The sequence below is a fragment of the Rhododendron vialii genome, chromosome 6a (assembly GCF_030253575.1).
Source record: "Rhododendron vialii isolate Sample 1 chromosome 6a, ASM3025357v1".
NCBI classification, from domain to species: Eukaryota; Viridiplantae; Streptophyta; class Magnoliopsida; order Ericales; family Ericaceae; genus Rhododendron; species Rhododendron vialii.
In genome coordinates, this window is record NC_080562.1 from 28,862,322 (window position 1) to 28,875,024 (window position 12,703).

General features: G+C 35.3%; 1 protein-coding gene across 2 annotated transcripts; it reads left to right on the top strand.

Annotated features, from left to right (window-relative positions):
* The first annotated feature begins 6,863 nt into the window (after positions 1–6,863).
* Positions 6,864–12,125, top strand: LOC131330075 (14-3-3-like protein B). 2 transcript variants are annotated; one of them, XM_058363571.1, is made up of 7 exons: positions 6,864–7,099; positions 8,392–8,698; positions 8,961–9,048; positions 9,679–9,788; positions 9,871–10,019; positions 11,676–11,719; positions 11,803–12,125. In XM_058363571.1, the coding sequence occupies exons 1-7, from the start codon at positions 7,036–7,038 to the stop codon at positions 11,803–11,805; spliced, it is 765 nt and encodes a 254-aa protein (XP_058219554.1). In that variant the 5' UTR covers positions 6,864–7,035; the 3' UTR covers positions 11,806–12,125. The 2 variants fall into 2 exon arrangements, with proteins under 2 accessions (XP_058219554.1, XP_058219555.1); XM_058363572.1 differs by having other exon boundaries at positions 6,866–7,099; positions 11,679–11,719.
* The last annotated feature ends 578 nt before the right edge of the window (positions 12,126–12,703 follow it).

The window sequence follows — 12,703 nt, forward strand, 5'->3', positions numbered from 1 at the left end:
TTGGGTGACATGTTTTTCTTTTCTTTTCCTTTTTTCTTTTGGTAAAAGCATTTATTATACTATGCTTTTTTAATCAATGTATTACTATTTTTCTTCATAAACATGTACTCCCTCCGTCCCTTTTTAAGTGTCTTGCTTCGTAATTTTAACTTATTAAAAAGACATCATCATTATACCTTTCACATCAACTTTTTCCTCCACTTTCCCAACTTACCCATCATCATTACACTTTTACGCACTTACTTTTTAAAATGGAATCTACTTTTAGGGACAAAATAGACAATTCACCAACTTTTACCCACTAACTTTACAAAATGGACACTTATTAAGGGACAACCCAAAATGGAATACCGGACTATAAATAAGGGACCGAGGGAGTATTGTTTTCGGATTACCATTAAATTTCTGCATATATATATATATATATATATATATTATGAACTGTAAAAATGTTTCTGAAACTTTATACAAAATAAATTTTTTATTTTTTTATTTTCATCCATTTTTTTTTAATTCCCCTCCCCCAACTTCATGTATGCTTTGCCAAGTTTTCTTCAATAAATTGTTGCCAATAAAAAAAATTATCCAAAAGAAGATTGTTTCGTAAAATTATGGGCCGGAACAATATACCCACTCCCACTTAGCGGCATTAACAATAAGCTTTTCTTTTGTTTTTGCCAATATTGTATGCATAAGCTAGAATACTAAAAAATTAGTAAGAGCATCTTCAATCTAACACCCTCCAAATCTCTATTTTAGAGGATCAAATTAATCTATTTTATTTGAAAAGTAGATTTAGAGGATTATACTATTTATCTCAACTCCAACCCAACACTCTATTTCTCAACTCCAACACATATTTGGAGGAGATCCTTTATTTTTTCCTTCATCCTCTATATTTAGAGGATCAAAGTTCATCCTCCCAAATGGAAAAGAGTTTTAGAAGATGAGTTGAAGAATATTTTTCCTCCAAAATGAAGAAATGAAGTATGGATTGGAGATGCTCTAAGTTAACAATCAAAAAGGATTCGATATTTTTTCATAAACTTGAATCCGGACTTTCCTTTGAAAGCCAAGAAGCTTGGCCCCTCTCAAAACGAAAACCATAGGAAAACCTAAGAGAAGTGCATCCATGGTGTACAGAGCGGCGTGCAGGATCCACTTTCGGGTACTGCACTAGCGATCCAAAGAGGTTCATTAACTTTAAAATATTTTTTTGAAGTGCCCAATGAAAATTTAGCTCGATCGAATAACTGCAATTGCTTGATTCCACGTATCAATTTTTCGTTTAGAATTCAGAATTCTTGTGTCCGGAGTGAAAAATTGCTACACTAAATTAAACACTTACAGTTGTTCAATTGAGCTTATTTTTTATGAGAACATTTGAAAAATACTTTAAAATTAATGAACAATTTAAATCTTTGTTCGAGATAGAAAACAAACAGAAATGCTATACACACATACAATCTGTGCACAGATTGTGCACAGATTTTGTTGTGGGGCCCACCACGGGTCCCACACAAATCATCCGAGCCGTTCATTAAATGTAAAATATTTTTTCAAGGGTCCCCGTAAAAAATAATCTCAATCCGATACCTATAGATACTCGATCCAATCGTATAACTTTTCATTATCCGAAAATCTGAATGAAAAGTTAGATGGTTGGATGAAGCACCTTTAGGTATTGGATTGAGCTTATTTTTTACGGGGACCCTTGAAAAAATATTTTACATTTAATGAACGGCTTGGATGATTTGTGTGGAACCCGTGGTGGACCCCACAACGAAATTTGTGCACAAAAATCTGTACCGGTAGCAGGATTCGAAAACAAAAGTGCTATGACCTATGAGTACACCGGTTGTGTACACCATTTGTACACTGGCTATGTGGCACTGGCTGAACCCAGTAAAGGGCCCCACCTCCTCCTCTCTTGCAATTCAAAATTTCACCCAAAAATTGCCCGAAAATTTGACCCCAACTTTACCAACTCAAGCCCACTTTATCTCTCTTGACTTTTACTCCTTCCTCGACCCCATTTGCATTTCTGGAATCTTTGTATGAGACAGAAAAAGCAGAAATGTTACACACACAGCAAAGTGCATAGATTTTTTGTGGGATCCATTACGGGTCTCACACAAATAATCCAAGCCGTTCATTAAATGTAAAACATTTTTTCGAGGGCCTCCGCAAAAAATCAGCTTAATCCAACACCTATAAGTGCTCGATTCAATCATCTAACTTTTCATTATCCTGAAATTTGAATGAAAAGTTAAATGATTGAATCGAGCACCTATGAGTATCGGATTGAGCTGATTTTTGGCGGGGGCCCTTGAAAAAATATTTTATATTTAATGAACAGCTCGGATTATTTGTGTGGGACCCGTAGTGGGTTCCACAAAAAATCTGTGCACAAAATCTGTGCACTTTTGCTGTGTGTAGCATTGCTCAAAAAGGACGCGCGCCAATCTGTTCACCGTCTGTGCAATCTTGTCGGTAGCCATGTAAGAACGGAATTAAAATTTTACCCCAGCAGTGGCAAAATATATATTAAAAAAATAAAAAAGATGCATTACAATATTAATAGTTATCGACTCTCGAAAAAAATAAAATAACATAACAAAAATTATAGTAAATGATGTTTATCATTTGCACATGGAGTACAAAAAAAGACTAACTTTAATTTTTTAAGTTAAATTGTTTTACAGTTAAAGTGGGGAGTTTTTTTTCTCTTTAATTATACCTCATCCTTAATATTATTTCATTTTTTGGTCTCCTTTGTTGAAAAAAAAGAAAGAAGTAGATTTAGGACTAGCATGTGACAAAAAATAAGAAAAAAATTCTATCGGTAGCGAAATTATATAAGTTAAAAATAATTTGTTTTTTTAATATATAATAATTATATTGTTTAAAAATGTTGTCGTGGCGACCCCGCCACTAAACCCCCTATTCCATCATTGTAGCCGTGGACGGGTCGCTAGTAAAAATTCGGAAGTAGAAAAACTGGTGAAAAGTAGTTTCCAAAAGGGTCAATGGGTCATCGATCTGTTTAACAGCATGATTGCAGTATTTTTAAAATTTTCACTCACCTCCCCTATGATTTTTTTTACAAACAAACCTCCTATCAGGTTTTTGAAATTGCCCTATCCTCCCATGTCAGCCTTGCCAACAACACATGTCAAATTTATTATTATTTTAGAAAAATTTGGAGTGAAACAATGAAAGAAAATGTTTAGAGCATCTTCAATGGGAAATGTCAAATATGACGTGAACAATGCAACGGCTACTTTTGACAGCTTCAAGCCTTCCAATCATATTGAATTTCCATATGCCAATTCCACATGAAATTGAAGGTAACTCTTAATATGTCAATTTTCACATCAACATAGTGGCATGCCAATTTTTAAAATCTAACCGTTTGAATTTCAAAAGAGTGTCGTCTATTTTTTTTTTCTTTTAAGTTTGACATAAGGGTTGACATTAATGGCAAAAATTTGGCATAAGGGTTGGAGAGAAGATTTTGATGTCATATTGGAGATGTCAAAATGTCACATAAGCCTTCAAAAAAGTTTGGCATCTCCAATTTGAAGTCAATGGTTGGAGATGCTCTACGTTGACATGAGAGAGGAAATGTAAAATGACACACAAGAATTTGACATCTTAATTGGAGTTGCTTCACATGCCAATTCTTTCACTTGGCATGCCTTTTGACATCCTTGGTTGGAGATAAGGATAACATATACCTCATTTGACGTCTCTAACACCTCTCTCTCTTTCTCTCTCTCTCTCTACACACACACTCTATATGAAATTTTTGCTCGACCAATTTAAAGCCATATATTTGATAATTTTTCGTTTTTCTTTGTGAAAATATTTGAAGCTTCATAAAAAAAGGGAAGGGATTCTATTCTTTTGTATTTATGGCTACATATATGTAAATAATTCAAATTTTCCAAATTTTTTTAAGCAAAATAAAAAAAAGAAAATGTTAATACATGTATATTTAAAACCCAATGTATATAATGTGTGTTTTGAGTTTGGAGACTACTTGTATGAGAGATATATGCATATATATGGGGGATTTATTTGGACCTGAAGTTATTCTTCATATCCCCATGTTTTCTTTATAGATGGATCGATGGACTAATTTAATCACAATCTTAAAGTGCACCTATCTCGAAACCTTTTTGTCTTCATACTCAGACATACTCTACATCAGTCGCCACCCAAACCCTCTAGCCACTTGAACTAATTCTCTCAACATGAATACTTAGAAAATAAAAAATAAATGGTGTCTCTAATAATAATATTAGGTTTGATGTTGATCTTTTTTTTTTTTAACTGGGAAAAAATGTGGGGCGACCAGCATAGCAATCTTCATTGGGCATGACTATAGAGGCTTCCTACCCGCTGCGGAATGTTTGGTTCGAGCCATAACTGTTGTCCGCGAGGACAAGATGTTACCACAACACCACCTAAGTACAAGATGACAAGGGAAACAAATCCCCTATTCCTTTGCCACTGACAAGGCTCGAATGTGAGTTTTGCCTGAAAATGAAGGAGGCTTTTACCATCCAGGCTACCACCATCGGTGGTGTTTGATGTTCATGTTGATCAATGGCTTTTCACTCATGAAGCGCATCAGGGTTCATGAATGTGTGAAAGCAAATTAAGATAGATGTCGAGGAATTGAAAAATGGTCGGAACACATCGTGGAAAGAATATTACAACTAAGCAAACTACAAGTTGTTAACACCAATAGTCCACCAAAAAATAAATGAAAAATCAACAAGTGCAAAAATATTTGAATAAAAACAAAAAAAATAATTCAAATAGATTATCTATCTAAACAACCCCGAAATATTCTTAAGAATTAAATAAAGTTTTAGACATGCCGGATGGGACTTAGTTCATTTAATAAAGAGAAAAGTTCAAAAAGATATTTGTTCAGCACATTTATAACTATAATTTGCCTAAGAGAAAATTAAAAAACAACAATGCTACGAACACTTCCACACGCACACTCACAAAGAAATTACACGAAACTCTATTTTCTTGCCGAACTCTCTTATTGCTTTGACTCAACTCAATTTTCTCACAAAAAAATTATCGAGATTGGTTTTTCTATATCTAAAATAAGGTAACAACTGTCACACTTGGATTTATATTAATCATTTCGCCAAGGTGTATTTTTTAAAGTATATGCATATACACGTACGTATAACGAAACCTATAAAAAATACTCATTTACAGTTATTCGGACAAATAAGTCACTTTGGCTTATTTTTTTGTCCTTATTCAAATTTTTTTCGTATCACTTGGCTTATTATCATTTTAATTTTTTCGTCTTTATTCAAAAAAAAAATGGATTTTGGTCAAAAAATTTTACTTTTTAGATTCCTCTTGTCGTGAGGATGCAATAACCCCCAAAAAATGATAATAAGCCAAGTGATACGAAAAAAATTTGAATAAGGACAAAAAATAAGCCACTTTCGCTTATTTGTCCGAACACCTTATTTGTCCAAAAGGGAAAAAGGAGACAATGACATCATACATATCAACAAAAAAAAGTAGCAACACTTTTGGTGTGCCAAATGGAAGTACTGTTGGTAAGATATCTAAGGTCCCGTTCCAAAAATCTTCTACCGGCGAGTATTGTTACTTCACACCACGTCACTGTTTGTAGCTGTATTAAGGCTCCGTTTTAGAAACCTTTTTTAAAAAAATAGCTTATTTCACATTTTCAAACTCAAAAATAATATAAACAAAAAATAATTTTCAATTTTTTTTTCACTGTTCAAAAGATTTCAATGAGATCTATTAAACAAGATCCATATTACTAAAAAAATTATTTGCGTAAATATATTATTTTTGAGCTTAAAATTGCCTTTGTAAAAAATAATTTTTAAAAAATATGTACTTATTTAAAGTTTTGGAGCGGGGCTAAGAGTATTTCCAATCCCAACAAACAATGATGCAAGATTTTCACCACAAAAAAGTGATGATTTCAAACTTATGAATTTTTTTTTTCCAATTATTCTAGAACCACATTCAAAGAAACATACATCCACACACATAAGTGTGTGGGCTTCACATGGTAGAGTGTGCAGTATGTGTGGAGCCCATAGTAGTGTGTGTTATGTGTGTGGGCTTCACATGGTAGAGTGTGCAGTATGTGTGGAGCCCATAGTAGTGTGTGAAGGCCACACACTTGTGTGTATGGATGTGGTTCTAGAGTAATTGTTTATTTATTTATTTATTTTTTTCACTTTTCTCTTTTGAGTTTACTTTTTTTAGCTCGGTCATGGTTGAGTCGGTACAAATTTATGTACCTTTTTTTTTTAGAAAAGGAAAACTTAGTACTTTGCAAATTAGAATGTTAAAATTCTTGTAAGAATTCAACCTAGTCAAACACATGAAAGAAAGTAAAAGGGGGAAAAAAAAAAATCATCATTTCTCTTTCGCTTTCGTACGTTCTAGGCTTCTAGCCTTTAGGCCCCATTTTCCCTAACTTTTTTTTTTATTTTTTATCTTTATTGTTTTGTGTGTTTTGTTTATTTTTTTTAAAATTTTGTTAGATTCGCCTCATATTTGTAGGATTAACCATCCATCTCAATGAAAGTATTCTAAGAAGTAGAAATTTATGATCAAAAGAAAAAAGACTTTACTAATGACAAAAATAATTCAAAGCAGCTATCTTTTTTGGGTCTAAAATGTCATCTTATATGAGCATTTTTCAATATCAGTCCACATTTTTATAATTTTCTTTCGGACTTTAAAGTAAGAAAAGAGGAAAAATGGGGAAAAAAAAAAAACAGAGATAAATACATAAATAGAGTACCGGTTTGATATTCAGAAACTACAAAGGACGTCAAAGACAATAACGAAAAGATTTCTTTTTCTTTTTCTTTCTGCTCTCATCCGTCCACCCATTTCTCTCTGCTCCAAAATCGCAGTCCCGAGAGAGACACTCTTCAACTCCGGAGAGAGAGAGAGAGAGAGAGAGAGAGAGGAATCCAAAAATATCTCAGATCGGCCATGGCTTCGCGCGAGAACTTCGTCTACATCGCCAAGCTCGCCGAACAGGCCGAGCGCTACGACGGTTAGGGTTTCTCTCTCTCTCTCTCTAACCCTATATGACTCACTGGATCCCAGTATCTGAACTTTATATCTTAACTTCGCTCACTGTATTTCACTGCTATTTGTTTGATTACTTAGAAGTTCTGCAGAAATCACATGAATTTGAAAGTAAATGTTTCGATCTCCTCTGAACAAATGGTTCTGAACCCCAGTATCTCTGTGGATCTCAATCCTCTCCCGCATAATTACACTTGTATATGTTTGATTACTGAGAAATTTTACCAAAAGTAAACTAATTATAGAAAAAGGAAGATATTTTGATTTCCACTATACTTGTATTCAGGAGCAATGCTAAGAAACAACTTTAAATCTCAACTTCGGACACCGGTGTCTGGAACCGTTAGATCCACATGGATTCACATCTATCTAATGGTTCTGGACACAGTTGGGTTTTAAAAGTGTGTTCGTAGACTTCGTGTCTATTTAGTGATTTTAGTTTCTTTCTCGCTAACCTCGATGCCTCACTAGATCCCAATATCTGAACTTTTTCTCTTCACTTATCTCGCTTAATTCCAATTCTATGTATTTGATCAATGAGAATTTCAAACGCATAGAATTGGAACGAAAGTGGACTAAAGTGGAAAAAATTCACTGCAGTAATGGTTAATTACGCTTCTATACTTCTGAATTCTGATTAAGGAGAATTGAACGAAAATCAACTAAACAAAAAAATATTTTGACCTCCACTGTACTTATGGTTACCATTTCTTTCTCTTAACCCAATATCTCCTGAGATCTCGATCTCAACTCTCACCATGCACTTTCTCACTTAATTCTGTTTTTGGTCTGTTTGGTTACTGAGAAATTGTAAATACAAAGGGAAGAAAATATATCTCCAAAAGCTAACTTACATAAAAAAGAAAGAATAATAATCTCAGATTGCGATCTCACTCAGTCACTCGACTTTGTTGACTAATACTAACCTTCAGGATTGACAATCAACTCTCCTTTTCCTCAATTTCTCAGCAACCAAACTTAGTGTTACCCTTCCTTGGCTTATCTCTAATATTTAACCTAATTAATGTTATGGTAATGGCAACCTAAGTTTTCCACCTATTTGAGCATTTAATTTTTCATCAAAATTTTTGAAATGAGTTTTGCGATGAGTTGGGTAGGTTTTTCAAAGATTTAGTGAAGTGCCATTGGAGTGATTCGTTTCCAATCAAGCTTTTAGCCAAATTTATGCTACGTTTGGGGAAAAAGAGTAATGATAGGATATGGCCTTACATATGGTTTTGGTTATAACTTTGACAGAAATGGTTGATTCGATGAAGAAGGTTGCAATGCTGGACATTGATTTGACCGTAGAGGAGAGAAATTTGCTCTCTGTTGGGTACAAGAATGTGGTTGGGGCTCGGAGAGCGTCTTGGAGAATTCTGACTTCAATTGAGCAAAAGGAGGAGTCTAGAGGTAATGACCAGAATGCGAAGAGGATCAAGGAGTATAGACACAAGGTTGAAACAGAGCTCACCGATATTTGCACTGATATCATGAGAGTGATTGATGAGCATCTCATTCCTTCGTCGTCCAGTGGCGAATCGACTGTGTTTTATTACAAAATGTAAGCAATTTATGTTTTATGCTTAGTTCACATTTGGTTGACAAGGCTAAAAGCTGGGTGATAATCCCATCGTATGAGCTGACTGACTAGTAGTGATGGGAATAACAACACCGCATCTCAAGACATTGTATATCTCCTTCTCCAATTGGTGCATTCAAACCCTATAAATTAAGTCCAGCTCCGTGTCTAACGGCCTATCAAAAGGATCCTTACTTTATACGTTGTTTCTACTTGTGTTTCATGGGATTTTTGGTGGTTGTAGGAAAGGTGACTATTATCGGTATCTGGCAGAGTTTAAGACTGGTAATGACAGGAAAGAAGTTGCTGATCATTCAATGAAAGCATATCAAGTAGGCGATCTTTCATTGCCTCCATTTATTATCTCATTTTTAGTGTGTGTTTGTTTGTTGAGGTACTTTGTTGTGGGTTGATTTCCCAATTTCCATTGCATGGTGTGAATGAAGAAGTTCGTGCTGAAATTATTGTGCATTTTTTTTACTGAGATTATCTTCTCTGGCAAATATGTCCTCTTTGAAACATAGCTGTTCTAGATCTTTGAATAATATTCTAATGGTATACGTCCATTTTCTCAAAACAATCTTACTTCGCCACCAGATAATAGCTTCCTACCCACTGGATATTTGAATGCTAATTATGTTGTCAAATTGGAGTTGATTCCAGATGTTGTTCCTTCCATCACGTAGTGAGTCTAGTGACTTCCCTTGCAACTTGTTTCCTTGGTGGTGTTGTGAATATCCACTGTCCGTTGATTTTCTATCGACATGTTGACTTGAAAATTAGAGTTAGAAGGAGAAAAGCGCCTTCTGAGTATCATTTGAGTTTATGTAATGGCTAAAGTTTTATCTTCTTTAAGCAAGAATGTAGATTTCATAAAAATTGCTCTCTCTCTCTCTCTCTCTCTCTCTCAGTATGTTTGTGTCACATTGTCACTTATGTTCTCTGTTTACTTCTGATTGCAGGCAGCTACCACCACAGCAGAGGCTGAATTGCCTCCTACACATCCCATTCGATTGGGTTTGGCTTTGAATTTCTCTGTCTTCTATTATGAGATTTTGAATTCACCTGAAAGGTTAGCAGGGTGTTTTATTTGGGGTTGAATGCTGTAGAAACCTGTATTTATGTCTCAGCTGATGTGGAGCTTCCTTTCTCAGGGCTTGTCATCTCGCAAAGCAAGCTTTTGATGAAGCCATTTCAGAGCTTGATAATCTGAATGAGGAGTCATACAAAGATAGCACCTTAATTATGCAGCTCCTTAGGGACAATCTAACCTTGTGGACATCTGACATTCCAGAGGATGGAGGTAGGTGACTAATTATCATACAGTAGGGAAAGAGTAGGGCAGAAAAGAGAATATATAAACGAAAAATGGAAGGAAAGAACACATAAAATTTGTTATTTTGAACTTTTTCAAAACGTATCAGTTGATGGGTAGTTTTTGATGGATTTGTTTTAACTGAATAGTGGGTTTTTTTTTCTGTGTATTGTTTTGCTTTCTCAAAATTAAAAACTTACTTCCAACCGAAAAAAGTCTCCCAGAAAATTGTTGGTTCACATGCTTATCAAAAAAAAGAAAATCGTTGGTTCACATCAAGCTAGTTGTTGGAAATTGACATTTGCCATTCAAGACCATGGTTTTCTTAACAAAACAGCCGTCCTCATTTTATTGTTGAGCTCCGAAGGGATCTGTGTAGATGATCAGTATGCTAGAATGTGTTTTGTGGTGAAGCTCACATTGGGAGATATGTATTATATTCTAAGTAATATTTGTGGATTCTCTTCATATTCTTTTTGCCATTCATCAACCTACAAAAAGACGTTGCTAAACTTATGGAATAGAAGTAACGTTGATGTGCCCGTCATTTTCTCTCGTTTAATGTCTGAAATCTTATCTTGCTAGGCATACTAAGGGACTAGTGGGGGCTGACTTCGAAGAATTTGCTCGTTTTTCTATAACTTAAAGAGACTTTTCAATATCACCCACACACTAATCTCTTGAAAGATAATACTCGTACTTGTGGGTTTGATTTTGTTTCCTCAAATTGCCAGTCCCAGACTCCCAATGGTAGGGGTGTCACAAAACCCGACGGACCGAAAAAACCGACTGATCTGTTCGGTTTTCAGTCAGGGTGATGGCGGAATTTTTTCGGACTCGGTCTCGGTTTCCTGAAATTTTTGCCAGACCGAACCAAACCAATCGACTATATATTATATATATTTTACATATATATATATATTCTTTAAATTAAATGGAAATTTTATTTTCAGGCGGACCGAAATCCCCAACCGAACCGAACTCAACTCCGGTTGGGATCGGTCCTAGAAATATTTGGACCGAACCGAATCGGTCTTTGGAAATTTTACCCCGAACCGAAACGAAATCACCCCTACCCAATAGTATTTATCTCCCTATCAAATCCCTACAATACAATTACTAATTTCTCCTTTCTCTTGCAAGTACTTTATTTTTTTTCCCCAATTTGTCTTCAAACTCTTTACTTCCCATCTATTCCATTCCAAGTGCTTCTCATCCTCCACTATCAATTCCTTGTGACCCCTCTTGCCAATGAGAAGCCACATGCTCAGCTACGGTGACAATGGAAGAGAACAAGGGTAGAAACCATACTAATATTCTCTCTTCCTTAGTAATGACCGCAAAAATAACTCCTTGGACTTGTCAACCACCCAAAAAAGAGAGAAGAGGTTTAAACTGAAATAAGCAACTTATTAGGCCCTTGCCTTATTGTTTGCTTTATTGTGAATGGTACTGGCAGAATTATCCTTTTATTTAATTTATATTTACAAAGCCTGCGCTTTACATATAGTTGGGTGATATAGCAAACAATTTGTTTATTGAGGAAAGGGATGAAACTAAACTACTTTTTCTCTCAAGAGCCTTTTACTTTCCAATCCCCGACTCCTAACAATTTTACTCTTTTGCTTCCTTGCTCTGCAACAGAAGATGCCCAGAAGGCTAAAGCTGGTGTGGCTGAGGATGCAGAGGTGCGTAACTGCATTTCTTAGCCTTTCAGTTTCCCATTTCACTGTTGGGTTCATCAGTTAATATTAAATTTGTCTTTCCGCAGTGATGACCTGATGTGCGTATTCAGCAATAGAGGATGATGCATTACACCCTGGGGCCTGGGGGGGCCGTTATTATAGTTTTTCTTTTTTCTTCTTATTTTTTTCTCTTTTCGGTTGTCATATTATGTTGTGTTTAATGATAGGCATGATTGCTGGATGTAATGTGATTTGCATCCCCCGAGCTTTTTCCTCTTGGTATGACAGTTGGAGAATTGCTTTGGTTGCTTTAAGAGGTTTTCGTTTAGCCAGTTTGCCAACGATGAGTTGGAGTTTCTCCTGTTTGGTATTCATCAAGCTTATATATATCATATGTACTTCTACCGAATGTTGAATTTTACTGCTCCTGTATTTTACTTTCTCCTACTCCATATTGCTTTGGCTAGCTGTTAGTAGGATGATACCATACGTAATAGGTGATTGTAATGAGCGCAGATTTTCTGGAAAGTTTCTTTTGTTTGTGCTGGTGGTTCCGATTGAACCGACTCAAAAACACTGGAGCTTATACGCATACTTTTTTGTTTTTTTGGATCTTGGAATTTTGAGAAGCGAAAGGAAAATCAAGATTTTTTCTATATATTGTACCATGAGAAAGATGTTTTTGGACATGTATCTATTCTTCTCAACTTCCTTACCAATTTCTCCTTCGTTTTATCTTTCTCCCCTCAATATCGAGATTCCAGCGTAGTTCGAGTGGTTTTGACTATTTGTTCATAGTGAGATCTCACATCGTTTGTTCTGAACTTCGGCTGAAAACTGGTGATTCAGAAGCTTTTGAAGTTCTGTAACCTGCTTTAGCCATTGGTTTATTTCTGTTCTTCTTACCGCGATTTTGAAGATCCACTTCGCTCATTTTTATTTATTTATTTACGCCCCCCTCTCTGTGCGCACGTTCTTTGTTCCTTT

What these genes read in the sequence shown, in the direction of transcription:
- LOC131330075 (XM_058363571.1), top strand. Translation starts at nt 7,036, where the DNA reads ATGGCTTCGCGCGAGAACTTCGTCTACATCGCCAAGCTCGCCGAACAG. An exon ending in ACAGGCCGAGCGCTACGACG is followed by an intron (nt 7,100 to 8,391) that starts GTTAGGGTTTCT and finishes TAACTTTGACAG; the next exon opens with AAATGGTTGATTCGATGAAG. An exon ending in ATTCAATGAAAGCATATCAA is followed by an intron (nt 9,049 to 9,678) that starts GTAGGCGATCTT and finishes TTCTGATTGCAG; the next exon opens with GCAGCTACCACCACAGCAGA.